At 40.8% G+C, this 27885-nt stretch overlaps 1 protein-coding gene across 1 annotated transcript; it reads left to right on the forward strand.

Moving 5' to 3' along the window:
• Positions 1-27714, forward strand: LCT (lactase). Its single transcript, XM_075001005.1, has 17 exons — positions 1-661; positions 1881-1960; positions 3236-3319; positions 6658-6760; positions 7831-7909; positions 9117-9825; positions 10576-11221; positions 13732-15294; positions 17010-17278; positions 17492-17782; positions 19091-19289; positions 20231-20433; positions 20933-21042; positions 23549-23683; positions 24768-24991; positions 26467-26703; positions 27494-27714. The coding sequence occupies exons 1-17, from the start codon at positions 1-3 to the stop codon at positions 27712-27714; spliced, it is 5814 nt and encodes a 1937-aa protein (XP_074857106.1).
• The last annotated feature ends 171 nt before the right edge of the window (positions 27715-27885 follow it).

Here is a 27885-nt window from a genome sequence, read left to right on the forward strand (position 1 = left end):
ATGGATCTGAGTTGTAAGGCAGTCTTGATTTTGCTATTCTTTTCTCCTTGTTGTGGGGTCGACTGGAAATTAGCCCAAGGTTTTATGGCCATTGCTGGTCCTCTAAACAACGAGTCAGTAAGTAATTTAGGTCTTCAAAACGAGCTCTTAAGCAAAGAGGCTGTTAATATTATAGTGGATGAAGGACATTATTGTTTGTGCCACCAGTTGATTTTGGCTTCTCTGCCAAAATACTTCTCTGACCTACATGCAAATGGTGTGACACATTATAAAATTTTTATTCCATGGATACAAATCCTTCCAGCAGGGAATGCCAAGACTCCAGATGAGGCTACAGTTGAATGCTATAGGCAAATTCTTAAGTCTCTCTCTGCTGCCAAACTTAAGCCAGTGGTAATTCTGCATCATAAGCATTTGCCTGGAGTTGTGGTCAGACAGTCCACATTTGGGAAGCACAGCACCTTCGCTGACCTCTTTGCGGACTATGCCGAGTTTAACTTCCGTTCTTTTGGTGATATGGTTGACGTGTGGTTCACCTTCAGCAACTTGCCTGAGATCATTGAGAGTTTGCCGGATGATGATCTACAGCCCTCTCTGCAGACCCTAGCTGCTGCGCATGAAAAAGCTTATAAAATCTACCATGAAAAATATGCTTCAAAAGGTAAAGAGAGAATGGGAATGCAGTTCTGTTTGATTTTCCCTAACAGTGTGTGAAATGATGGCTAGCTGCATGTGTGCTTTGGGAAGGCACAGGTGCTGGAACAATTGTTGTAGTGGGAGGGCTGAGCGCTATTGACCTAAACTGTAAACCCAGTATATAGTGGAAAGCTGTATTACCATCTGTTTTCTTTAACTGCTTAAGAGCTGGACACTTCTAAAGGAGTGAAAATTGTGTAGTAGAAGCTACATTAGCATTTTTGTAACTTGAGGCTTAATTCAGAGCTTTGCATTCCTCCTCGGTCCCCCAAAGACCTAGATCTCTTGCTAGCTTTTTTTTTTTTTTTTCTCTGTGTTCTTACATTAAGCTAAACTCATAAACACAAAAGAAGTTATTAGGAAACAAGTGGGAAACTGGCCTGGCTTCCTGTTATTTTGCCTGCCCACTTTGTTTGTGGTCTGACTGGCGGATTTAAGGTAAGCCAAGGAGCTGTGGGGGTCTGAACTCCAAAGTCTGTGAATCTAGAATCACGTACCAGGCATATTGCTCTGGAGTTATGGCTCCCAAATTGGGCAGAGAATGGTAATTCCATTTTGAGGAGAATTTTGGAGTTTTTGGTTTTCATTCCTAATCAAAATAAAATTTGAATTTATAAATTTTCTGTGAAGCTGAATTAACATGGTCTATCCAGTTCAAGCAGCAGGTACCACCTGGGAGAGGCATAAGGCTTTCTCACCCCTGTCCCCACCTGCTCGTAGTCCATATTTGTTTGAATTTTTTTTTCTTGGCTTTTGTTAAGATACTTTAATGCTAGTTCATGTATTTTGGGTAGAGATGAAGCTTTCTGTCCTGAAATTGTTCATCTTAGGGACTTTAAGTAGATCATGTAGATTCTCTGCTCAGAGCAGTTTAAAAATAAAAATGCTTTGTGTAAGAGAACCAGTAAAATCCTCAAAAGTAAAGGTGATACTTAGTGACCCATCAGACCTAGAACTTTTCGCCTAAAATGCTTTCTAGTAGTGCTCTGTGTGATCAGCTGAGCAGTGTAGGACACTTGTTAAGCGCCTACATTTTTTTTGTACCAGCTAGGTGAATGTCTTTTTAACTAACATAATCTTGAAAAATTGTTTTTTAACATGTGCTATGAATCTGCATCTTTGGTTGTTTTCCTTGCATTCCCTCAAGCAGATGATATAATAAGCATTTTTTCTGTATTTTTCAGATGGAAAACTGTCCATTGCACTGGAGATTGATCATGTATTTGAGAATGCACCAGTGGAATCTTTTTTAAGCTCTCTTAGGGTGATATTTTATTTTCTTGTAACTCTTGTCTATTAACTTGCATATGACTAGCAATTTTTTGTTTATCAGAAAAAATAACATTGTAGCTGTAATTTGATCTACTTGGTTCAGTAATGACTATTTATTTCAATAGCTTAATGTTGTGAAGCTGAACTAATTTTAAAGGATGATCTAATTGTCCTTGGTAAGCGTTACCTTAAAAGCATAGACTATGTATTACCAGTTAAACCTTCATGAAAATTTAAGCATGGATAACTTTGTTTTCATGAGCAGTCCCAGTAGAGTAGGGCTGGGGCATAATTACTTTAGGATCCAAGTCTAGAAAAGATTTGATAATAAATTTCATTTTTAAGTTGCAGCTGTAATAATGTACATGTTGAGATGGCACAATTTTCTTTTCTGTATGATTCCAATTAATAATAATGGAATTCACATTTTAAATACTAATAAAAATCCACTTTGCCTATTTTATTTCCTATTTAACTCTTTTCTGTAACTTTATTTTTCTAGTTGTCTTGTAGGTGGTGTGATGGATTTTAATGGCTCCAACCTGAGCTGTTCATGCTCTGTTAGCCAAGTATGTGTGGTTGGCACAGTCTGGAGAGAAACCAGTCTCCTCCGATTAGTTGTCAAGCTAGGGCTCAGTTGAAGTGGAAGGCTACAAGTTTAGAGCATACCCTCTATACTACCTATTAGTATGTAGGGCCCAGAAGATGCTGAGAATGAAATTGGTGAACAAATACTTTTTACACATTGCATTCATTTGCTTTTCAAGTGAAAAAAATGAAATAAATACAGGTGTGGCATTATCAAAGGCTGTTGAAAATGTACTTTCTCCAGGGATCTATTTGTAAACTGTTCTGAGCGCTATTGCAACATTTTTATCTATATGGCTGAGACTAATCATGAACTTTTTCTATCTTGACACTTTTATTGTAGATGATAAATGTTACACATAAAATACTCTGAGTCATTTGATCAGCTACCATATTGTTGTATTCCTGAGAAACAGCCTTAGCTTTGTGAACTAAATAACACTTTGATTCTACCTGTTGTCCTGTGGGATTGGTAGGAATAATACCATTTCCTGGTTCCCCAGGACTTCTGAATCCTCAAGCTACAGTCACTGGTATTCTTCAGCTATCGCTGTATGATATTTCATTCTAAGGATAGCTGCCAGTTCAGGGAAAACATTAAGGAATATTTTTTTCTGAGCAGCTTTTAATGGCAAAAATGATTTCTGGAGTATGATTTTTTGCCTTTTGTTCTTACCAGGACTCTCTCGACTTTCTCTCCTTCAGCATGCAATACAACTGTCAACACGAAGTAGACTTAAAAAGGAAGTTGAATGAGTTGCAGGTAATTCTGAGCAATGTTTCAAAGTGATAACTGTATTATAGAGATTTTTTGATTGCTTTTGAATTTTAGGGATCCAGTCTGCATTCAGATATCAAGTACGAATATTGTGCCAGTAGTGATTTTGTGCCTGTGTAACTGAGCAGGGAAAATGTGCTCTTAATGTGTTGAATAATTATCTAGGGATTTTTGAGCAAGGAGAAAAATGTGCTATATGTACTATACATGTGGACAAATGCATTCTTTTTCTCAACTGTTTTTCAAGTACACTCAGACAAAATGGAAAGATTTATTATTGGGATTAACATCAATGTGAGAAAACAACATATTATCCATTGTAGCATGTACGACTAGATGGATTTAAGGCTATTTTCCATATACTGTAGTTCTGTTGAACTGATGAAACTGTCACCAGCTGTGTTTATATGTAACGTCTTAAAGACTAAACAATAGAAACCATTCATTTTACAGTTAATGCCTGTTTATAGCCACTTCCATATGAGGAACTCAAAACTTTGTACAATGTATGAGCCCTCTCAAGTCTTCTGTGAGCTAGGTGCATGTAATGACAGCTGGGGGAAACAGCACTTATATTTCCCTTTAGTGGTCCTGGAATGACATCGCTCTCAGGCTTCCAGCATAGTAGCCATGGCCTCATGTGAATGGAGACTGTGTGCTTTGTCTTCCTCCTGACTGGGATGTTTCCAGTTTGCATAGCTTTCTGGTTGTACTGTGACTTTAGTGGCAAGACACAGTCTGCCTCAGCAGACTCGCTTTGCATCTGCCCTCACAGGTGACACACGCTGTAATTGCGAACAGTTATAAATGATCATGCAACACTTGCTATGCAGGCCTATTTAATTCTTAAGGTAAAAGTACTATGGAGAAAATATTAGCATGTGTATAGGTTCTTTTATTGGTTTGATATTAGATTGCCAAAGATCACCCTGGCTTCCGACAAGTGATCAATTTTTCAAATTCCACCAGAGGGTCTCTGCTGTGATCACAAGTTCATAACAGCCACATCTTAAAATCACCATCCGCTCTTAAGAGCCTCAATAAACCCCGTCCTTCCAACCTTTTAGGAGTGTTGGGAACCTCCATAGAGTACAGGTCCTGTTCATTTGCTGGATCAGGAAAAGGCCTTGAGTTTGCTGGCTTTTGTCTAAAAATCCTTTCTTTCTTTGTTGATCCTTGAAGAATCCAGTTTTAACTGGTATTTGTGAACTTCTTCTCCAGAGGGTGGCTTCAAAAGGCAGATAACTCAAGGAATTTCATTAGTGGCCCCCCTCCTCCTGGTTTGTATATGAACCCTACTAACTCCTAAACAGTTACAATTTTAATACTCTGGACCTTCAAAGATTTTAAGATAAATGTTGATTTAAATTTAATTTTACCAAAGTAGCCCAGAATGTTGTCACTCTGTCACACATGCTGTTTTTGCCAATGTGGGCACAGAAGTTGTACGTCTTGTCCCTGGTCTTACAGTAAGCGATCAGCAGAGCAAGGAAGGCACCCCAGGTCTCTGAGTTCCTCCCAGTCTTGCGCCTTAATCACATGACAGTTGTTCCTCACTGCGCACCCAGATGTCATGGTGATGGCCATGTTGGAAACAGAGAGGGAGGGAGAAGGGAAGGGAAGCTGCCTGTGCGTCATATACGCAAAGTTCAAAAGCGGTTTAAAAGATGCCCATTGTTTTGAGAAACCCCAAGAGGCTGTGCAAGCCACACAAAGCTGGAGAAATCCCCACTCCCTGAAGCATGGCTAAATGGATCTGTTTTGTCTCCACTCCTCAGGCAACAGCTGTGTCACAAATTGGCATGTTGTTACTGCTTTTCTAACTTAAATCAAGTGTTTTTAATTACTGGAAATACACAGTTTGGACAGAGATCACTGATGCACCAAGCAACTGGAATTACATGCCACCTTTTAAATGAGGCTTTTAAAGCTCTTTACAGGTTCTTGCAGCACACCCTGTGAGGCTGGCAAGGTGTTTTGCCTCAATTTTACAGAGATGCTATTTCTGGCTTTCCCAATGCACTAGCAAGTTTTGTATCAGAATAAGATTCCGATGAAACCACGTTAGCACGTGACTGGTTTCGTTCTTATTGGAACTCGTCAGATGTGCGTAAACTGCTGTCTGTAGCATGATTCGAACCCGGGTCGCCTTTGTCATAGTCAAGGACGATACCATATCTCCATGAGTTCACAGCATCAGTTGTGGGAAAGGAGTATATATAGCTTTGTATCAGTAATTTGTCATTTGTGGTAGCAGTGATGGAAACATTAGCATGGACAGGGCTGATGGTCGATTTAGATGGAAGTGTGATAAAAGTGCCAAACATCTCTCTGTGTTATTGCCCCTACCAGTACTGGATTACAACTACCAAATTCACTGCTGTAGATGGTGCATGCAGCAAATGAGTTAGAGACAAGAATGGAAGATGAGATTAGGGAGTTGCCAATGTTTCCACCAATTAACTGTTGTAGGTAGACCTGGTCAAACTTTTTTATTGTTTGCTGTTGAAAGCTCTCAAACGAGTTGTTTGTCAGGGCTTTTAATGAAAATTTCTCTCTCCCTCCCCCCCACCCAAATGAACAAACAAACAAAAACCTTCATTATTTTGAAAATAAAGAAAATGTCTCTTCCCCGCTCCCCGCCCATTTTGGCCAGACCTACTTTAAAGCAGGGATAGAGACTTGTGCCCAGTATCGCAGCTTTTTCTATCCTTTCCTTTGTCCCTCCTGCCTTCCCCCATTTCCATGAGCCTTTTAACTCTATTCTCCGAGGCACAAAGAGCTTTTTCACTCCACAAGCTGCCCAATAAGCCTTGTATTCTCCTTCCCTCCCCCTTCCCACTTACATCCCTAACAAGGAACCTCTTGAGCACTGAGCCACTTTGGTCCTTGACACTACCGCTACTTTGAGCATCCTGCCTTGTCGTCTCCTCTGCTGCATAGCATGAAGCAGAATGCAGAACCCCACAGCAACAGGAAACTGGGAAGTTCTGCCACGTGGTTGGGCGTAAAATGCCCTGATCCCCTCATTGCTTTGGCTGTATGTGCTCTACCCACAATACTATTTGTAGACCTGCCAGGAAACAAGACAGTTCTCAGTCAATACCCAAAGGTTAATGTTGAAGAGACTGCATATTTATGTACATATTTTATGAGGTGCAAGCAATGCAAATTATTTTCACCTCCCATTATTATCTCTAACATTCAGTTTGGTAAGCGTTCCATCAGGTTTTCTATCCCATGTTGAAAACAACAAATGCCAGCCAGGTTCCTTTGCTTATCTTGTTCCTGCAGCTTGATGCCATTTTTGTTTTGTTTTACAGACTATCAAGGAGAATACAAGAATTTTACTCTTTAGTCTAAAGCTTCGTGACTGCAACTCCATGAAAGAGCATCCGTTTATACCAGTAGCTAGCATTCTCCAAGGTAAGTGGCCTGTTCAGAAGGAACAAGAACTAACAGAGACTTCATGTGAGAGGTAGGGCAAGTCACTTATCTAAATGCTTCAGTTCCCCATTTGTCAAATTAATGCTTCCTCCAATCCTTTGTTTCTTTAGTATTCCTAAATTGTTGTACTGTAGTACATCTTATATAATAGTATCTTGATTCTGGTTGATTCTGTTAGTTTCCATTTGGTTGAGCAGCTGATGTAAAATATAAAGCTAATGATCTGGGGACTCTGAATGTAATCTTCCCAACCAGGTAGTGTGGGGAGAGGCAGTTTTTAAAAGAACAGATTTCATATCATGGTCTTATGTATATCATCATTTTGTCCTGACAAAATACAACCATTTTCTTAAATCCCTTTGTCATTTGTGCAAATTTGGCACCACACACTTGCATTCGCACAAGTTGTCTATTTAAGATTCCTTAGAGCTGTCTGCCTGAGGGGTGAGACAGCTTAGCGAGCTATCTGGAACAGCTTGGTGAGCTGCCTGCTAGTGGAGTCTAGAACTTTCCACCTGTACCATTTTCCTGGTTAACTGCTAGCCTGTGTCCCTCCACAGACAGAACATTTCTCCTGAATCTTTCCCACACAGATAGCTAACTGTCAACCTGGAGAGCTACACCAACAGATATTTGGCCTAGTTGCACATGTATCATGCAGAGTTTTGTTAAAACTGCTGAGGTACAGGAGAAGGTATGAGTAAGTAGGGGATTTAACTGCTGCTGTTTTAGCGAAATTGTGCAAAACAAGAAACCCAAAGCACTCCTGAAATTGCCTGCCTGAAAGCGTTATGCATATCATAACTTGGGTACTTAGCCATAGCTCATTAGTAGTTTCACTGTTAAGGTGAAAGGTGAGAAGGAAAGAAGGTGCCAAAGACAAGAATGAGAGAACAATTCAAAGTAGCTAGGGGAGAGGCACTTAGACAAATCTGTAGGTATACGAAGATTTATTGATTATATGTTATGGGAAACTGCACTGGCTAATACCTAAAGTAACATGTTTTATTACAACTGAGTTGTGTTTTTTTCCTTTTTTGTCTTTTCAGCCATTAATCAAGAAGAGGCACTGGCAATGGGATCTGATGTTAATGAATTCTTAAACTATTCATCCGTTCATAAAATTAGGTACACAGTTTTTCCTTAAGTAATCTTGTTCTGTAGAACGTGCGCTAGACAGATGACATCCTAAAGCCTTTAATAAACAGGAGCTCGTCAAATCGTTTTCAAATCCAGTTTCTTTTTCAATAGAAATGCTCCATCCAGATCGCATGGCCATTTCAAAATCTTCCCTAAATGTAGACACGGCCAGATGTAGCAGTGGGATCAGGTTCTACAGGCATACAAGAGATTCTGATGCTAATAGCCAAATCAAAGAATACTAATGAGGTGCCGAAATGAATATTCAGCACCTCATTAGCATGCTGCCAGCTGTGGCACTTCAAAAGTGCCACTTTTTGCTTGCATGTGGCCCATCTATACAGGGTCCTTTTCTAAAGGACCCTGGAAACATCGAAATCCCCTTATTCCTATCCTAATTCCTGTTTGTATTGGCTACAAGGGAACTATGGAATTTAAAAAAAAAAAAAGTCAAGCCTGGTGGTTTTATTAGCCTTATAATCTGCAGTGTGTGATAAACAGTCATTCATTTCTTTTTCTACTCAAACATACCACCTGTAGGAATAAGGGAAATGAATCAGACCACCAGCTGATAGGAATAAGGGGATTTCGATGTTTGCAGGGCCTTTTCGAAAAGGACCTCCATGTAGACAAGCCACGCATGAGCAAAATGAGGCACTTTTCAAGTGCCACAGCTGGCAGCATGCTAATAAGGCGCTGAATATTTGTTTCAGCATCTCATTAGTATTCTTGGATTTGGCCATTAGCAAGGCCATTTTGAAGTTTTTCCTAAGTGTAGATATGGTCCTTATGATCAAAAGGCATTGCCGTTCGTGTAAGGCTTGTGGGATTATACACAAGTGTATAAGTTAGCTGGCTCTGTACATGAACTAGCATCTTTCATTACTATAAACTCTGCATATTACAAATTTTGCCCTTTGGATTTCATGAGCTACATAATTTAGTGAGTGGATTCAATATGTACCTCAAGAGTTTTGCCTTCATCTTTGATTCAGGTGTAGTCAGGCCAATGCATCCAAAATGGTCTCTTGGAAATATTTCTTGTGCAAGTTTGTAAAGTTAGTGTAGGTGGAATGTTTGAGTGGAAAAAGAAGTGAATAACTATTTATTACACACCTCAGATTATAAGGCTAATAACACCACCAGTCTTGATTATTTTAACTATATATTTTATTTTTTTTTTTAAATTCCATAGTCCCTATGTAGCTAATATGACCATTCAGATGAAACTACAAGAAGACCGGTCTGCTGCTCTGGCTCCTCTCTCCTCCTATCAAACAGTTTGGGAAACTTTTGCTAACCAGTCCACATTGGAGAGAGACACTTTTGTACATGATGTTTTCCCAAGTGGTTTCCTGTGGGGCACATCCACTGGTTCCTTTAACGTTGAAGGAGGCTGGGCTGAGGATGGAAAAGGAGAGAGTATTTGGGACCGGTTTGGGTACCAGGGTCACGTCCACATGAATCAGACTGCAAATGTGGCAAGTGACAGTTATCACAAAACTGACTATGATGTTTATCTGCTCAGGGGTATTCAGTCAAAGTTGTACAAGTTTTCTATATCGTGGTCCCGGATTTTTCCCACTGGTATTAGAAACAGCGTCAGCTCCCAGGGTGTAAATTACTACAACAAATTGATAAACAGCTTATTAGACTCTCGTATTGAGCCTATGGTGACTTTGTTGCATTGGGACCTCCCACAAGCGCTTCAGGATCTTGGTGGATGGCAGAATGAGAGCATGATTAATCTGTTTGCAGACTACGCTGACTTTTGTTTCACCACCTTTGGTGGACGGGTTAAATTTTGGATTACCTTCCATGAGCCTTGGGTCATTAGCTACGCTGGGTATGGTACTGGACAGCATCCCCCAGGAGTCACTGATCCAGGAGTAGCTTCTTATAAGGTACCCACAAAGGAGAGCTTTGATCTCTGGGGCTATTGTATTTGTGCTTTTTCTTTGGCTACATTCTGTTTGTGTTGATTCTATGATGTGGCAGTGGGGAAATCTCAGATGATTTTTATGTATGGCCAGTGCGCTCTCAAGATGGCCACACTGCAACACTTACAAGAAAATAGGTAATTAGCAAGGACTAGAATGATGGGCAAATACGAGATTAATATTTAATTATAGCAAAATAGAGAGAGTGAGGATATGTTTAATTGTATCCCTCTCCTCCCAAAGCCCTTATTGTCACATCACTCATCACTGTAGTTTTAGCACTTCAGAGTGGCTAAAGGATATCAAGTTGAAAAACCCAACCTTAGAGTGGGAGAAATTCAGAACAGGCACTGCGTCTGGCCATGTGTCTTTGCAGTGTCCTATATAGATAAAGAATACTCCACTTGCAAATAAATAGAACTGTATCTGTGTCAGAAAATTGCAGCTTCTTAACACTGCTTGTCATAGCTATGAAATAAGTTGATTGAACAGCTTCAGATCTCAAAGCTTGAATCTGCATTTGAAGCTAAGGTGTCAGGAGAGGTTTCCTAGTTTTATGTAGCACTTCCTATTAACTTGACTGGGGTTTGGGTAGGAATATTTTTTATATTGGACTGAGTCTTCATGTACAAAAACTTCATGAAAAGTTCTTAAACTGTTGGCTGCAAACTTGTGTGCAGTGCTGTAACACACCTCCCTCCATTTTCTCCCAAGGTGGCTCACTCAATTATTAAGGCGCATGCAAAAGTCTGGCACTTATATGATGACAAATATCGTTCCCAACAGCATGGTAAGCTGGGAATAGTACTGAATTCAAATTGGGCTGAACCCAAGACCCCAACAAGTCCTGAGGATGTGAAAGCAGCTGAGCGCTACATGCATTTCATGCTGGGTTGGTTTGCTCACCCTCTGTTTGTTAATGGTGACTACCCCGATATCCTGAAGTCCCAGATCCAACAGAAGAACCAGCAGTGCTCTATCCCAGTTGCCGTTCTCCCTTCATTTAGTGAGGAAGAGAAGTCCATAGTGAAAGGGACTGCTGATTTCTTTGGTCTTTCGCATTACACTTCCAGACTGATCAGCCCTGCAGCTAATGACACCTGCATTCCAGGCTATGAGAATATTGGGAACTTTTCCCAACATGTTGATCCTTCCTGGCCACAGACAGCTTCGTCTTGGATCAGAGTGGTCCCTTGGGGTCTGAGAAGGCTTTTGAAGTTTGTTTCCCAGCAATACACAGGCAGTCGGATCCCAATTTACATAGCAGGGAATGGTGTGCCAACAGAAGACCGAGGGGATGTTATTAATGACATAAAGAGAATGGATTATTTGAAGTTGTACATCAATGAGGCTCTGAAAGGTATGCAATATTTTTGTTTTTTAATGATTAAATGTTTTTTAATTTCACCAGCGTTTTCACTTTATCTTGTGACAAGAGAAATATTCCCATTTGTGTGGTATCATTAAAGCTACAATCCTCTGCCATCTGCAGCCACAAGATGTGGCTTGATCCAACAGGCCAGGCCTGAGTACGTTTTCCAGATTCGAGGAAGAGCTCTGCCTAAACTCAAAAACTTTTCACCAATATCATTTGGTTTAATAGGGATTAACTTACCCACCTTGTCATTCAATGTGTATCCCATTGTAAGGCAAACAAACTTGGGCCCAAATCTGCACTAAGGTCTGTGGGAATACCTTTGTCCTCATACAAAGCCCTACTGAAGTAATTTCATGCCAGGCATTTGTATGAATCTGCCAGATGAAATCTCACTGCAGGGTCAGAGACAAAGTGCAGAAGACTGGCATATTGTCTGCCAATATGAAAACATCAGTCACGGAAGTGTGTGTAAAGGCAGCTCGGTACTCATTTTTACAGTAATGCCTGAAAATTGTCCTCTGATAACTATAATGGTGGCTTATACCAAATGTTGATACTTTTGATCCAGCTATCAGTGTGTAGGTATCATGATAACCAACTGCGTGAGTTATGTTATTTGGTACTTGTAATCTCCAGAGAGGCTGAGGACTGAATGCACAAGGCAAGTGAACTGGTCTCTGACTTCAGTAGAGATTCCCTTCTGGTTGTAAGTTGATGCGCCCTGGTAGGGCAATGTGAGGAAGCTGGCACCACTCCCCTTTTATGCATGTTCTCTGGTTAACTAGAGGAGTTCTTTCCACAAGAAAGTCCAGTCAGCTCTGAATTTACATGACAATTTTGTTTAAATAGAGTAGTAAATCTATAAGAGATTTGTAGGCTTGCAATGGCTAAAATATTTGAACTTCAGAACATAAACATGTTGGCTTAGGAAGATGGAGTCAAAAGTGAATATTTGTTTGAAAGGACCTAATTTCCATTAACTTGTGAAAGGAGATTGGCACCCAGAGCCACAAGTGCCTTTGAAAGTCTCCCATATCAGAGCACAGTTCACCCATGACTAGGTTGTTGGGCCAGCTTATAACTGAGTTTTGAAACTATCTGAACCTATGCATATAGACAACTAATTTCATTTTACTCCTTCCCACATCTTGTATGGACAACAAGTTGGCTAGCCTTGCCAAACAGCCCTGGAAACATTCAGCCAGGGAGACTGCAGATTATTTTTCTTAAATAAACAAGGAAAAGACCTAGGGGAAACATTCACAGCATAACCACAATCAATCCCTTGTCTTTGAGCAAGTGCAAGTCCTCAAAATATTTTAAAAAATAGTTTAATTTCTAAGAATGTCTTAAGAAAAGTCATGCTCTGGGATTATAAAAGTATACAATAGTGAGTGTACTCATCACACTTACCTAGTGGTTGCTTTACAGTGAAAAGAATTCTGTTACTAACAGAACAGTTCATGTGTGTTAGCCAACAAGGCTTAGTCCTGGGACTCAGGATTGTGCTCAGGTCTCACTAGGTCCAGGCTGTGGTTTGTTGGGGAGGTCAACAAACATTAGTAGTTCAGGTAGGTGTCAGTAGGCCCAAGCCCTGGTTCAGGATGGGGCAACAAAAAAGTCAGGCCTCCTTGCCAGGCAGAGAGCTGACACACGCACTCATGTGCCTAGAACAGCAAAAGAGGAGATCTCCCACCCCATGCACTCCTAATCCATGGGTGGTAGAGAGGGTACAGGCCCTCCCATTCCACTGCATCCTGGCCCAGGGCCCTGCCAGCAGCAGGAGTGGTCTGCCACTGGGGTCAGCAGAGAGCTACCCCAGGGCCACTCCCAGACCACCGCTCCAGATCATACCTCATCGAGCAGCAGGTTAGGCTTCCAAATGCCTGTGTGTAGTGTCCTGTCCTCTGTCCTGGCACATAGCTCCTCTCCGGTGAGGCCTGGCAGTCTGGGCTAGCCTTCAGCTTCCTGCAGGGCAGCACTGGCTTCCCAACCTGGGAGCTCAGGATTAGCATCTGCCTCTTCTGGTGGCTGGGCCTTTACTGGGCTTCTGGCCAGGGCTTGTATACAGATGGTCATCCTTCCCGCCCCCCCAGCCTGATTTCTGGTCAAGTAAGGAGGTGGGGCTAGGCTCTGCCCATCAGGGTTCTGGGGGTGAAGGAGGAGGGGTTCTTCCCCTTCTTGGTTAGCCTGTTCATTACAGTGTAGCACACAAGCCAGGTTTTTTGAATCAAAAGATCCTAGGTTCTGTCTTCCACGCAATGTATATGTTGACATAGACGACAACAGTAAGGTATACCTGCATAGCACACAGGTTAATTACAGTATCTTGTGGTTACTGGTGTTCATATACATAAGATACTTTGGTTTTTAACCTCATGATGCATCCTTGGGTTTGTGGCTATTACAGTTATACTTGTTTGTTTCTTTGTGTAGTATTAGCTGTTGTCCAGCAAAATTGTCTAACCTATGTCTCCATTGTGTTTTAACAGCTATAAGGCTTGATGCAGTTGATGTTCAGACCTATATTGTCCGATCACTAATCGATGGCTTTGAAGGCCCAGTGGGTTACAGTCAACGATTTGGACTACATCACGTGAATTTTGAGGATGGCAACAGACAAAGGACGCCAAAGGAGTCAGCCTATTTCTTCTCCAGTGTTATTGAAAAGAATGGCTTCCCCAAAGAAGTCATGGGCATATCTTCTCAATCACTGACCAGTGATTCACCGCCACCACCAAGATTACTTAGTTTACCAGCATCTGAAGTACCATCAAAGGCAAAGGCTGTTTGGGAAAAATTCTCACCCCAAATGAAGTTTGAAAGGGACATGTATTTCTATGGAACTTTCCCTGATGATTTTATGTGGGGTGTTTCCTCCTCTGCCTACCAGATTGAAGGAGGTTGGGATGCAGATGGCAAAGGGCCTAGTATTTGGGATAACTTCACCCACATCCCAGGCAACATAAAGAACAATGAGACTGGAGATGTAGCTTGTGATAGCTACAACAAACTAGCTGCAGATCTTTACATGCTGACAGCTTTAAGGGTCCAGAGCTATCGCTTCTCTCTGTCTTGGCCTCGCATTTTTCCTAATGGAAAAAATGATTCCATAAATCGCCACGGGGTCGATTATTACAACCAACTTATCGATGGTTTGCTGGCCAGAAATATCACTCCGATGGTCACTCTGCACCACTGGGATCTGCCTCAAGGTCTCCAAGACATTGGTGGCTGGGAGAACAATTTATTGATTGAACTATTTGATAGTTTTGCAGACTTCTGTTTCCAGACTTTTGGAGACAGAGTGAAATTTTGGATGACCTTTAATGAACCCTTTGTCATTGCATGGGCTGGATATGGTTTAGGAGAGCTTCCACCAAACGTAAAGGATAATCCAGGGCACACTCCCTATAAGATTACACACACATTACTAAAATCCCATGCCAGGGTCTACCATACATATGACTGTAAATACAGGGCAAGTCAGAAAGGAGTTATTTCTCTGAGCATTAGTACTGAGTGGGCTGAACCCAAGACACTGGCTGATCCCAGAGATGTGGAAGCAGCAGATCGCTACCTGCAGTTTACTTTAGGGTGGTTTGCACATCCAATTTTCAAAAATGGTGACTACCCAGAGGCCATGAAATGGACAGTAGGGAACAGGAGTGAGCTTCAAAACTTGCCATCCTCTCGTCTGCCAGCTTTCACGGCAGAGGAGAGAGAATACATCAGAGGCACAGCTGATGTCTTCTGTGTAAACACCTACACCTCCAAAATTATAAAGCATAAGACCACCAGGCTGAAGCCATCCTCTTATGAGGATGACAAGGAGAACTCTGAGGAGGTTGATTCATCCTGGCCCACCTCAGCACTTCCAGGGATGAGAGCTGTAGCCTGGGGTCTCAGGAGACTGCTGAATTGGATAAAAGAGGAGTATGGCAATCCCCCAATTTATGTGACTGAAAATGGAGTGGGACGACAGACTAAATCTGACATTGATGACACTGACCGGATATTTTACTACAAGACCTACATCAATGAAGCTCTGAAAGGTATTGGAGTTATTTACCATAGTGCTAGCATGATGATGGAGGATTTCTTCCATCATGAGTTCCAGGTGTGCTTTTCCTCCCATTGAGGAATGCATTTAAAAAGATAGACAAGATGCAAGGGATGCCTAACACACCAGGAAATGAGTGCGCTTCAGTGAGATGTGCAGCTTATTGGGCCTAAATTGGAGGTCATCCTTGAAACAGTTGTACAGAACAATTGAGCTTTCTCAGTTCCCCAATGCTCTCCTTCCCTTGTCCACTTATTCGTATGTTCTATTATGCCATGCTGGCCAATGCAGCTTGGAAGGATCTATTGAGTCAGGCCCAAATTGCTAGCAGTTACCATCCAGTAGTTTGGGGCAACCTCCAGGAAGCAAAGAGCCAACAGAGCTGACTCTGTATCTCCCCATATCCTGTGGTGTAAGTGTGTCAGACAGGAAGGGGAGTTGGCTAAAAAATGCTGAACCTCTGGCTGTAGAACGGACCCGTGTGGAAGAGCTGCAGGTAGGGGTTATTTAGTGCAGCCTTGCAGATCAGGGGCATGGATCCTTGATTTTTGTATGCGCTGGCCTTGGTGGTGAGGGAGAGCTGGGGGCAAGGAAGGAGAAATGATGATGATTTTAATGGAAGTATCTAAACTAGAGATAACCCTACACCATGAATCGCAGCTCTGGTCTTTGAGAGTTTGCGTGTTCATATTCAGGTTTTTATCTTTTAAATGCCCATCCCTAAACTAGAACAAACAGAAAATACACTGGAGCCTTCATTTTCTTCTGATGAAGGCCAAGTGATAAACCATGTGGTAATATACTGTATATCTGTGATACTGCCCTCAAGGTGCTGTCCCAGCCCAATAGTAAGGGATGCTGCTAGTGCTACTCGCTAAGGAAGGTCTCTTTTTTAGTGTGTTGTGTTCACACATGAAGCCTTTGCAATAACGTTATAGTTTACACTAGTGTTGCTCAGGTCCATAACTGATTTTGTTTTTTAGAAAATTAAATGAAAAGGTACATGCTTCATTTAAATCATTGCTCTGGGGTGGGGCTGAGGATGACAGAGTCAGTATTCAGGCTGCTCTGGGGAGAGAAGCCAACCCCAGCCCTCTCTCACCACAGCAGCTTGGGACCAGGTGAGAAGTACTTCTCCTTGGCTGCTGCAGCTCCAGCAGGCAGAGCCATTGGAGGGGTGCATGTCCCCCAGCTGTGGGTATTCCAGGTTTGTTTGCTTCTTGCACTCCACAGCCAGAGTGAGGAAAGCAGCCAATTGTGCATTTCCCCTCACTCTCTGACAAAGGGAATCCGCCAGCAATGTTCCTATATGAGTCAGAGTGTGTGTGTTGCGGGGGATGGGGGAAATGTTAGGGGGTGATGGGGCTAGGGCAGTACGGGGCTGGGGTAGGGAGTGGGGAAGACACCCACAACCAGCCCCTTTCACCTGTCTGTGATTATTTCTTTTCTGTATGATTTTATGAGAAGCAATCCTATTCCAGCCACATCCCATTTCCCTGTCACAACCAAATCTTTATCTTGCTTTAAGTTATGATTAGAGGAAGCTGTATAATGAATTTGGTGGTCCTTGCTCTTGGCTTAGGAGGAGTTCTTGAACAAACACATGAACAGACACACTCTCAAATACATTGTGGGTTAAAAAACCTCATTGTGATAATGTTCTTTATGTGTTATCAAAGCAGCAGTTTCTTTTTAAAATATTTTCAGCCTACAGGTTGGATGGCGTTAATCTTCGAGGATACGTTGCTTGGTCTCTCATGGACAACTTTGAATGGTTGTATGGTTACACTGCCAGGTTTGGACTGCACCAAGTTGATTTTGAAAATCCCAACAGGCCAAGAACCCCCAAATGCTCTGCTGTGTACTATGCTGAAATCATACACAACAATGGGATCCCATTACCAAAAGAGGATGAGTTTCTATATGGTGAATTTCCAAAGAATTTTTCATGGAGTGTCGCAACGGCAGCGTATCAGGTTAGGAGATGATCATGCCACCTGTATATTACCAGTTGAATAATTTATTGTTTTCAGAGGATATTCAAGGCTTTCATAAAATTGGGATTTAGTAAAATTGGAGAATCTTATACTAGCTAATGCCAAACTGGTAAACACAAACACTTAAACATATGTTTAAAATTGAGGTTTAACATCAAAATCAGAAGATCGCTTGTTTTTATATAATTTTAGATTGAAGGAGGCTGGAGAGCAGATGGAAAAGGACTTAGCATTTGGGACCAATTTGCTCATACTCCTTTGAAAATCAGCAATGATGAAAATGCAGATGTTGCTTGTGACAGCTACCACAAGTTTGAGAAGGACTTGGCTATTCTGAAAGCTCTCAAAGTGTCTCACTATCGCTTTTCAATCTCTTGGCCTCGTGTTCTCCCAGATGGAACTGCAAAGCATGTAAAGGAAGCTGGATTGAGGTACTACGAGAGGCTTATTGATGCTCTCCTTGCATCTAATATTAAACCTCAGGTAAACATCAGTATGTAGTAAGCTTCCAGGATTGTCTCTGTCTGTATGTCACTTTGAAAGCTGTTGTCAGTGTGAAGCAATGGTAATAGCGATGAGCATGGATGGGAAGGCCTTTGTGTTTGGAATATTACTAGGTTCAGTCATGACTGGTATTTGCAGTCTGTCACTAGTCAGTTTTTAGCCATTTGTGACTTTTTTATGCATATGACTTTACACCTGTATAACAGTACAGACTTTCCAACTCTACATTTTTATGATTTGACTAGCTGAAGAAGCCTCAAGAGATAATCTTATCCACCCCCCAATGTAAGGTAGGATTAAGTACTCTTAGGCCACCTTGACAGCCATCTGTCTAACCTCCTCTTAGAAACTTTGCATGTGAGGGATTCCATAGGTAACTGATTCCAATTCTTAATTATTCTTTTAGTTAAACAATTTTACTTAATATCTAACTTCAGTCTTCATTGCACCCAATAACAGTGCTTTGACTGTGAATATCATAGAAGGCCATCAAAATGGTTTGATGCCAATGATAAAAAATCTTCCTTCTCTAAAATTGCCATCTGCAGTTGTCGCTGAGCCCTACTGCTAAGCGTTGCAGAACGCTGTCAATTTTTATGGACTTCAACCTCAACTCCTCCTGTCCAGAAGTCTTGGAGGATTGGGCTCTATCTGTGTAAATATCAGAATCAAAGTTTGTTTTCCCCTTCAAACATTTAGCATGTGAATGTCTCAGCCTAGCAAAAAATGAAAATTTTATTTAAAAGTGTAAAGCGAAACCATGTCTTGTGGCTTTTCTAGGGGCAATCCTTGGGGAGTGAAATGCAGGCCTGAGAAGAAATGCTTGATGCTCAAGAAATCATGGGTGTCTTTGTAAATACTTTGTCTTGCATCGACTAGGTGCAGGGAGCTAATTTTAGCTTGTTTTGACAACTGTTCCAGAACTGGTTTTATACTAGGATAGCAGTAGATATCCATTTGGATCTATCTCTGGGCTATTGTGACTTTTGATTTCATCAACAATCAGTTCGAAGCTTGACATAAATAAATGCATCTTCAGGGCTGGATTTCTACCAGTGTCAGAAAGTACTGTAGTAGTAGTATTTGTACGTGTTAGTAACCACTGTATGGAGCTGTAAACAGGCCAGGCTTGGACAAGTGATACAGATCAATTAATGTAGATGTCTTTCAGTCAATGATAATTCAGGCTTTGTTTTAAGTCACATCCTGTCTCTTGTCCATTTCTTCATTAATGAGTCAGTGGTTATCTCATGAAGTAGCTAGCGGTATTTCTGTCTTTCAATACAGGTAACTATTTACCACTGGGACCTCCCACAAGCCCTGCAGAACATTGGAGGGTGGGAGAATGAAACTATAGTCCAGAGATTTAAAGAATATGCTGAGTTACTTTTCCAGAGGCTGGGTGATAAGGTGAAATTTTGGATAACCCTCAATGAACCCTATATAATCGCAAATCTTGGCTATGGCTATGGCACATCTGCTCCAGGTATGGCTACTATATTTAAGCTGTTTTCAGGTGTGAGTGAGATGCCCTGAGAAGCAAATTTGTGGTTACTCAGGAGCCGAAGGATGATCTTATGGTTAAGGGACTGGATTGGGGCTCAAAGGGTCTGAGTTCAGTTCCTGGCTCTGCCACAGATTTTCTTTATGACCTTGGGTAAATCACTTACATCTCTCTGCTTCAGTGCCTTAGCAGTAAAATGACTTAGCTTATATTGTGAATTCCCAAAGAACTCTTCATGAAACATTATCTTTTTCAACCTGATAGGTGGGGGTAGCAGTGTGAATGACTGACAATCAAACGTGTGTGCAGAAAACATTCAAAGCTTTTACAAAATGCAAGTTTTAATAATGTTACTTAATTAGGGTCATTTCGAAGATAAAACCAGTTATTGTGAGGTGCTGAGTACTAGTTGGGATACCAGATAGCAAGTGGGAAGAACTGAGGTGCGAGTGAGGGGGTAATAGGCATCTGTGTAAGACACAGCCTTGAATATCGGGACAGTCCCTATAGAATTGAAACATCTGGTCACCCTTGTTTAGAGTACTGAGGGACATATAATTATCCAGAGAGACAGGATTATACTGTATCTCCTGTGGAGACTTCTACATGTGAAGTATGGACCTTCTTTGGTACTCACGCATCATATTCTTGAAATCATCCCCTCATGGGAGCATGAGACATGCAGCTTCCCCACATCATGGATCTCCAGGAAGGGAAGAGTTCTGTTAATCCTGTGGGAAGAAGTTCTCAGCATATATTGTTCTAGACCCCTCTGCCCTGCAATTTGGCCACTCCAGAACCAGAGGGGATGACGTTTATTCGTTTATTGGTACTTCTAATTGTTCTTTCTATGCTACTCTGCTGGAAATGGCAGGATTGGTTGTGGGCCTCACCTGTCTCACCTCATATGTTTCTTTCTTTAGGAATCTTTGCTAGCCCAGGTAAAGCTCCTTACATAGTTGGGCATAACTTAATAAAGGCCCATGCTGAAGTCTGGCATCTGTACAATGAAACCTACCGTCCTAAACAAGGAGGATTAATCTCCATTACCATCAACTCTGATTGGGCTGAACCAAGAAACCCTGACAAGCAGGAAGATATTGATGCTGCTAAGCGATATGTGCAGGTATACAGCAGATCTCAGCAATTCACCATTTACTCTTTCTCCCTCCCATTTTCCTAAACCCATAGTTACGGTGACAGCTTACTGTGATGTGGAGACTCCTTGACTTGGATCACTGCCTTACCATTTCTAGCAGATTATTGTATTGAACCAAGTCTGACACTGAGTCACTCCATATTTTATTATGCACCAATAGTTTTAATTGTGTAGAACTTCCTTGAAGTGTTTGTCTCCCAGGGACACCCATCCTCTTTGGTACTACCCTGCAGCAGAGCAGTTATATAGTCGGTAAGCAGCAAAGATGAGCAAAACAGTAATAAAGAACCGCAGTCTTGTTGTTTTTACACCTCTGCACCTCTGTTGTCCATTCATTTCATGTTGCTGATAAATGGCATGGTATAAATTTTGCCATTGGCTAACAAAATAGTCATACTTTTGCATGACATTCAGTTGGAGAGGTGTTCTTTAACTCCCTGCCATCTCTCTCATTTCCTTGGCTTAGTTTTATGGTGGCTGGTTTGCTCATCCCATTTTCAAAAATGGTGATTACAATGAAGTGATGAAAACAAGGATACGGGAACGCAGCCTTGCCCAAGGACTGAGCAAATCACGGTAAGCGCCTGGTAAATGTATTTGCTCATGTTCTGTTAGCTTCCACCTTGCAACATTCCAGTCCTGCTGCAAATGTGGGGGGCTGAGAAATATTCATGATTATTTTAAAGCTGGATGCAGTAGTTACAATAAACTTGCAGTGACCCTTCCACTGGAGGTATTGTGTTACAGTTGTTAAAACAGTGTTCTCATGGTAACTGATCCTTGAATCTTACATAGTGCCCAAAGCCTCCTAGAAATTTCTGGGTGACAATATCTAAGGCAGCCATGCCAGTAAAACTCAGTGGGTAAATACGATACTCAGAATGAAGTTAATTTATTATGAAAAGATGGTGAGGCTAAAAACTTGGGACTCAGATTCTGTGGCTACACTGAATTCCGTTTGTGGAAGCGGAATGCAAATGACTGAGATTGAAAATGCAAGTGAAGCATGGATTTACACATCTTGCACCTCATTTGCATATTTGTGCCTGATCATGCTTTCAGAAGAGACTTTTCCAGAAGCAAAAGCAGCTGTGTAGATGGGGTTCCTTTGGAAACAAACCCTGTTTTCAAAAGAATCCTTCCGATTTTGTTTCATGAAGGGTTCTTCTGAAACCGGGGTATGTTTTCAAGGAACCTTGTCTACACAGCTTTTTTTGCTTCTGAAAAGGCCTCTTTCAGAAGCACAATTGCATGAGAATATGCAAAAGAGGCATACAATATAAATATACACTTAATTTGCATTTTCAATCTCGCTCATTTGCATCCCGCTTCTGAAAGAGGAATGCAGTGTAGAAGTAGCCAGAGTTATGATAAACTATATACCATTTTCCCTTTAAAATAAACATTGGTAGGCCAAGGATCATTCTGCTCAGTTCTGAAGTGATGCGATCCCATGCCTAATCTGTAACAACTCCCATCTTCTCTAATGTACAGTCTGGCTGTTACCCAGCAGTGGCTTAAAACCTTAACTCTAGACATAATGTTTTTAGTGATTTGCTGTTCAAGAGGTCAAGAATGCCACTAACAATTGGAGGCTTTTAGTTTAGTCACCACTTTTTGCCAGGTGACTGCAGTGCTTTTAGTTGGCCACTCTACCTGGAATGATCCCTTAACATGTGTACAAATTTCTTATGCTAAACAATCGGCTTGACTTGCAATCATCTATAGAACTTGGAATTCCTTTTCCAGACGTGAAGATGACCTGTGTGTGGCTCAAAAGCTTGTCTCTCTCACCAAGAGATAGTACCATGTCTCCTTTAAAGACAGCCTTGTCAGGGGTTCAACCTTTTCACCAATTCACTGCTGTAGCTCAACTCATTTTTTGGTAACTCCAAATAAACTCGTACAAAAAAGTGCTCTCCTACCATTTGTACATGGGATTTACTGACCTCTTTTATGTAGTGACTTTTACCTACTTGATTTCTCACCTATGTAAATACATCTGCTAATCCTGCACATGAGCAAATGGAGAGGATTTGGGATAAATGAATGTCATAATTAAAATAAATCTATAGGAGTTGCTATATTCTCCCTAGGAAATTGTTCTTTGTTTTTGGAGTTTAATGTTAATAAAAAGACTTCCTGCACATCTCATTTGCAAATAAACATTTTTGTAAAATTGCTTTCTTCAAGACCTTCTTTTGGGTAATGACAAACAGGCAGCTCAAAATTGTACATTGGATGGCCTGGATTGGAATACATAATTCTATTATGCGGAAACATTGAGGGTTGCTTTCAACTGCTCTTAAATATGTTGTTATTCATCTGTGAAAAATTAAAACCTGGTGATTCAAACTGAGTTCAGAGGCACCAGTCTGGCCAGATTGTCCATAATTCCATTGTGCTATCACAGTTTTATCTTGAGATGTACAGTAGATCACCTTCCTTTTTCCACAGTTTTGCCACAGTCAGGTCAACTTGGTGAATCTGCTTCACTTTCATAGCACTGAGTAGCAAACTAGCAGAACTTGCACTTCAGTTTTGGAATATTTCTAATCATTTAATTCTGAAAAGGTAAAGGAATGTTTGCTGATTAAAATATGGTCTTCAAGAAAGCTGCTTAGCATACCCTAGAAACTGTGTGGTTTGGTCACTGCAGTGCGTTTAATGCATGAGTTCTGTTCCCAGCTTGTGAAGGTGAGTGTCCAAGTGGTCAGAACAGGAGGTTGTCAAAAATCTTGTGTTAAAATTCTATTTCTTCTACTATCTCACATGTGACTTTCAACAAATTTCTCAGTGTTCCAATCAATAAAATGGGTGGTAGAATGATGACATCACAGGCTTTTAGACTGACTAAATTGGTGTTCATAAAGCTCTTTTCAAAATGGGCTATATAAATTCAATTGTTTCTCATTATTGTTAAACTGTAACAGGTATGTAATTTCTTTAACAGAATTCCATTTTTGTCCCCTGACACACACTGATTTTTTAGAACGGAAAAGAGATTTATTTTCTGGTCAGCTCTTTCACCATTTCCTAGTAAAAGGAACTTTAATCTTATTGTTTTTCCCTTTTAATGCAGACTGCCAGAATTTACTGAAAGTGAAAAGCAGAGAATTAAAGGCACATTTGATTTCTTTGGTTTCAATCATTATACCACAATACTGGCATACAACTTAAACTATGCTTCTGCCATTTCATCCTATGACGCTGACAGGTGAGACACAAACATAAAGTTAGTCAATTAAACCACATACTTCTGAAGCATGTATCACAATGATTAGTGATAAACAAAAATTAAAGGCCTTTTAGACAACCCTGACTTGGGCTGCTAAACTATTTACTGGGTCAGAAGTTGAGTCCTGTTTAAAATTCAGGAAATAAATGGGATACTTACAGCCCTTGCTTTATAATCACAGACTTATGATTATAAATGTTTAGCGAGCACAGTTGAGAAATGAACCATTAATAAACAAAAGTGTGTTAGTCTTAAAAACTGTATCTTTATACACTGATTTTTGAGATAAGATTATACTGGTTTCTAGATACTTAAGTTTTCTTTTATAAGTCTTTGTCATAATGGAATGTGTATACCCACTACAGTTAGGAACTTTAAGGACTAAACAACTTTTAAATACTACACCTGTATCCAAAGCTGCTTATTTCAGTCTTAATATAACCATCTTACCAAATACATTAGCAAATATAGGTTCTTATTTTGCAGGGAGTCGGGGAGAGGAAATAGTGATGATGTTCCTCTCCATGAATGGTCCCACGTAAATAGTAGTTCCATCATTAGTGTATGGAGGGAGTCTGTAGTTAATTTCCATATTTAAGTGGGAGTTAGATACAAGTTCTCCAGGATGAGAAAGCGAAACAGATCAAAGAGGACCACATTCTCTGATGGAGGTATTACACCCAACTCCCATTATTGTTGTGGGACTAACCTGTATACATGACTAGGGAAATTAACCATGTGACTGCCAGCTTCAGTGCTATTGCTTATTTCGGTCCCAAAGACCCAGAAGTTGAAAGATATATGTCTGGTAATGTGTTCTGTTAATACCTTGTTCATAAATTAATCCCAAGGACTTCTATAGACCATATACTATTGAATGTAAGATCTTCAGGGTAGGCACTGGCTGTCTGTACAGGGTCTAATACAAAGCCCTTACTGGACCTGCTAGGCACTGATGTAAATACCAATACATAATAATGTGCAATTTGATCCTTGGCTTCAGCTAAGGGAGTTGGTGGAATAAGGTGTTGTATTGTTTTTACATTCTGATTCTCATTCACAGGGGTGTAGCTTCAATAACAGACCGCAGCTGGCTGGGCTCTGGATCCTTCTGGTTAAAGGTGACCCCCTTTGGCTTCAGAAAGATCCTGAGGTGGATAAAGGAAGAGTATAATAATCCTCCAATTTATGTTACTGAGAATGGGATATCTGAACGTGGAGACCTAGGCCTCAATGACACTTGGAGAATCCACTACTACAAGAATTACATTAATGAAGCATTAAAAGGTACAGGGCTCGTTCAGCACAACCAGCAGAGAGCAGTGCTAATCAATGCTTTCACCTTTTAAACAGGAAACTTATAAGGTAGTGCTTGTTTTAAGTTTAAGTGGCATTGGGATCATAAAGGCTTTTGGGTCTTGCTTCTCAGAAGCAGTCCCAGTCTCCTTTGCTCAGTGTTTGGCAGTGGCTAAATACTAGGAACACTGGCCCTCCACTGACTCAATACAGAATTAAGACCAGTGACTTCAAGTATCTAATTCTGGAATTTTGTTCTTTGTCCTGTTTAGTGCATCATACTCTGGTTGGGATGTACCTAAACAGAACTGCAGAGTGCTCATCCTTTTGTTGTTCGGGTTTGCCTGATAAAGCACAAAGCATTGCTATGTATCAAATTAGCACCACTAGCTATGCCATGTAACTGCAGCCTCCAGTGGCCCTCAGGGCGTTAGACCCTTGTTCAGACTTACAACTACTGTGCCAGTCTGCAGTTTGCTTTGCCATTCAGAACTGGTGTTCACAGTAGCCTGTGGTTTAACTGTCGAAGAATAAATTGGTGAGCATTAAGGAAGCTTGGTTAATACCTCATCTGTGTAAACACATATTGGCTTATAGTCAGTACTTCCTGCTGTTATATAATGTTAATTACAGCAGTGGGCAAATGCAGTGATATTCTTTCAAGCATTGTAAACCTCAAGTGATAATAAAAAAGACCATATTGCAGTCCATCTTGATTGTTAAAATGCCCCACCTCTATGATAACTAAACATACTGGGCAAGATGATTTTGGCCCAGCTCCAGGACTTCTAAAACCCCACATCTTACTGTCCCCTGCCTAGCAGTTAATTGGGTCCCCACTGTTTTCCTCCTTGTGGGGTTTTCAATTCTATTTCTCAAATAGCAGGAGGATGCAGTTGCTTCCTTCCCACATTGAATGCCAGAAGATGGGAGAGGGCTAGAGGCACTGTCCTGTTTGTCACAGGAGGGAACCATGCTGCTGCATTTTTGTTCCCTCATCCCTTATGTGAGGGACTCTGGCTTCCACCAGAATTAATTTTGCAAGGGGCCAAGAACTCATCACGTGTGAAGACAGTAAAGGAGTTGTAAGTGCTGCCTTTGACTCTGCCCAGATCAAACTACTGATGGAAGAACATAGTGGTTGAAAATAGAATGTTTGCATTGTGAATGCTTTCTTTACAGTCTAAAAGAGCTTTGCTTTTTAAAAGCAACAACTCAGATTCTGAACACAAAATACCAGAATCCAGGCTTGCTGAGCCACTCTAGGTTCAATCCCTGAATTAATATCGAAGATAAACTAAGTAAATTAAATGATGTATGAAACCTGGGGGTATAAAGTGACTAATTCCTCCAGCACTATGCATGTCACTTTGTTAGCCTTCCATATTAATAAATGCCAAGATAAACACAAGCCATAAAATAAGTACCTACATGATCACACTTTCACATTTGGTGTATTTCAACAGCTGTTCTACTTGATGGTGTTGATCTGCGAGGCTACACTGCCTGGTCTTTGATGGATAACTTTGAATGGGCAACAGGCTTTGCTGAAAAATTTGGTTTGTATTACATCAACTACACTGATCCCAATCTACCCAGGATTCCCAAAGAATCTTCAAAATATTATACTTCAATTATACAATGTAATGGCTTTCCAGACCCAGAAAATGGACCTCATTTGTGTCTTCAGTCACAGCCTGAAGGTAGGTTATTAGAAACAGAATGTCCTCACATTCTTAATGATCTTTTTCATTCATGTAATAAACTCCATTACTTTGTAGAATTCCCTACAGCCCATGCATAATCCATAGTAGGGATTCATTTACAGTAATTTCTATAGGAGCTGCTCTTAAATACAATGGGAACAGTTTGTCGAACTACATGGGGGCCGCAATATGTACCTTCAAATATTACTTTATGAAGAAACACTTTTGCAGCAGCTTAAGAATGTGTTGCTAAATCTAGGAATTTCAGTCCACAAAGAAGTTGGGCCTAAAACACCTAGGAGCAGTTGACCCACCTCTTGAACAGTTTTGTTCTCCTTATCCTATGTAATATGTAGGTATTGCTGTTCAAAATACAAGGCGTATTCTTTGAAGTGATTTTTTTTTTTTTTTTAATGAAACACTTCGCTATCCAATAGAAAAAAGATCTCTACCTAAGTACGGAAGAGAATGATGGTGAGAGACAGTGCAACAAAATACCTTATGAATTTTTTTTTGGTATTTTCAAAAGTGGATTTTGAAAATGAGGTAAGCAAAGGCTGTATAAATCTAAAGACTGGTGCTAAATTATTAACCTTCTTTGTGAGGGATGGATTGCAAAGAATGGTCTTTCATGCCCACATTTCCTATTTTTCCCCCACCTACTGTAAAACAGCATGCTGATTTTCAGGGCTCTTTGAAAGCAGCTGAAGTAAGGAGAAATTTCACAGTTGTATACAAGTAGTAGTTCATAAGAAGAGGTATTGAAATAAAATTCTTTTTTTCCTAGGTACTACTACACCAAGTGCTAGCACAATGGGGCTTATGAACAATGAATCCAGGGGGAAAGTACAATTTTTTGGATTAGCTTTAACAACAGTGAATGCTGAGATTGGACTGTATGTGTTATTTGCTTTGGCTCCGATTGGTGTATTAGGAGTTGCTCTTTTTTCATACAAATATGGTAAGTTAACCAAAAAAAGAGTGAATAGATCAGACAGAGTTAAGTAAAATACAAATTCAAAGTGTATGCAATGTAAGATTTTTCCCTTCCTTAAGGTCTTGAACCACCTGTAGTTAACTAGGGTTTGATTTGAAAACAAAAAAAACTATTTGCCCCAGACTCCTAAATGGCCGCCTCAAGGATTAACTCGCCCTCCAAGGCCAAGGCTCAAGCCATGG

The sequence above is a fragment of the Carettochelys insculpta genome, chromosome 8 (genome assembly GCF_033958435.1).
Source record: "Carettochelys insculpta isolate YL-2023 chromosome 8, ASM3395843v1, whole genome shotgun sequence".
Taxonomy (NCBI): Eukaryota; Metazoa; Chordata; order Testudines; family Carettochelyidae; genus Carettochelys; species Carettochelys insculpta.

Bases quoted from the DNA above. Each gene is read 5' to 3' on its own strand.
- LCT (XM_075001005.1), top strand. From the start codon at position 1: ATGGATCTGAGTTGTAAGGCAGTCTTGATTTTGCTATTCTTTTCTCCT. The intron at 9,826-10,575 runs GTACCCACAAAG...TTTTCTCCCAAG, and splicing joins CAGGAGTAGCTTCTTATAAG to GTGGCTCACTCAATTATTAA. The intron at 26,704-27,493 runs GTAGGTTATTAG...TTTTTTTCCTAG, and splicing joins TCTTCAGTCACAGCCTGAAG to GTACTACTACACCAAGTGCT.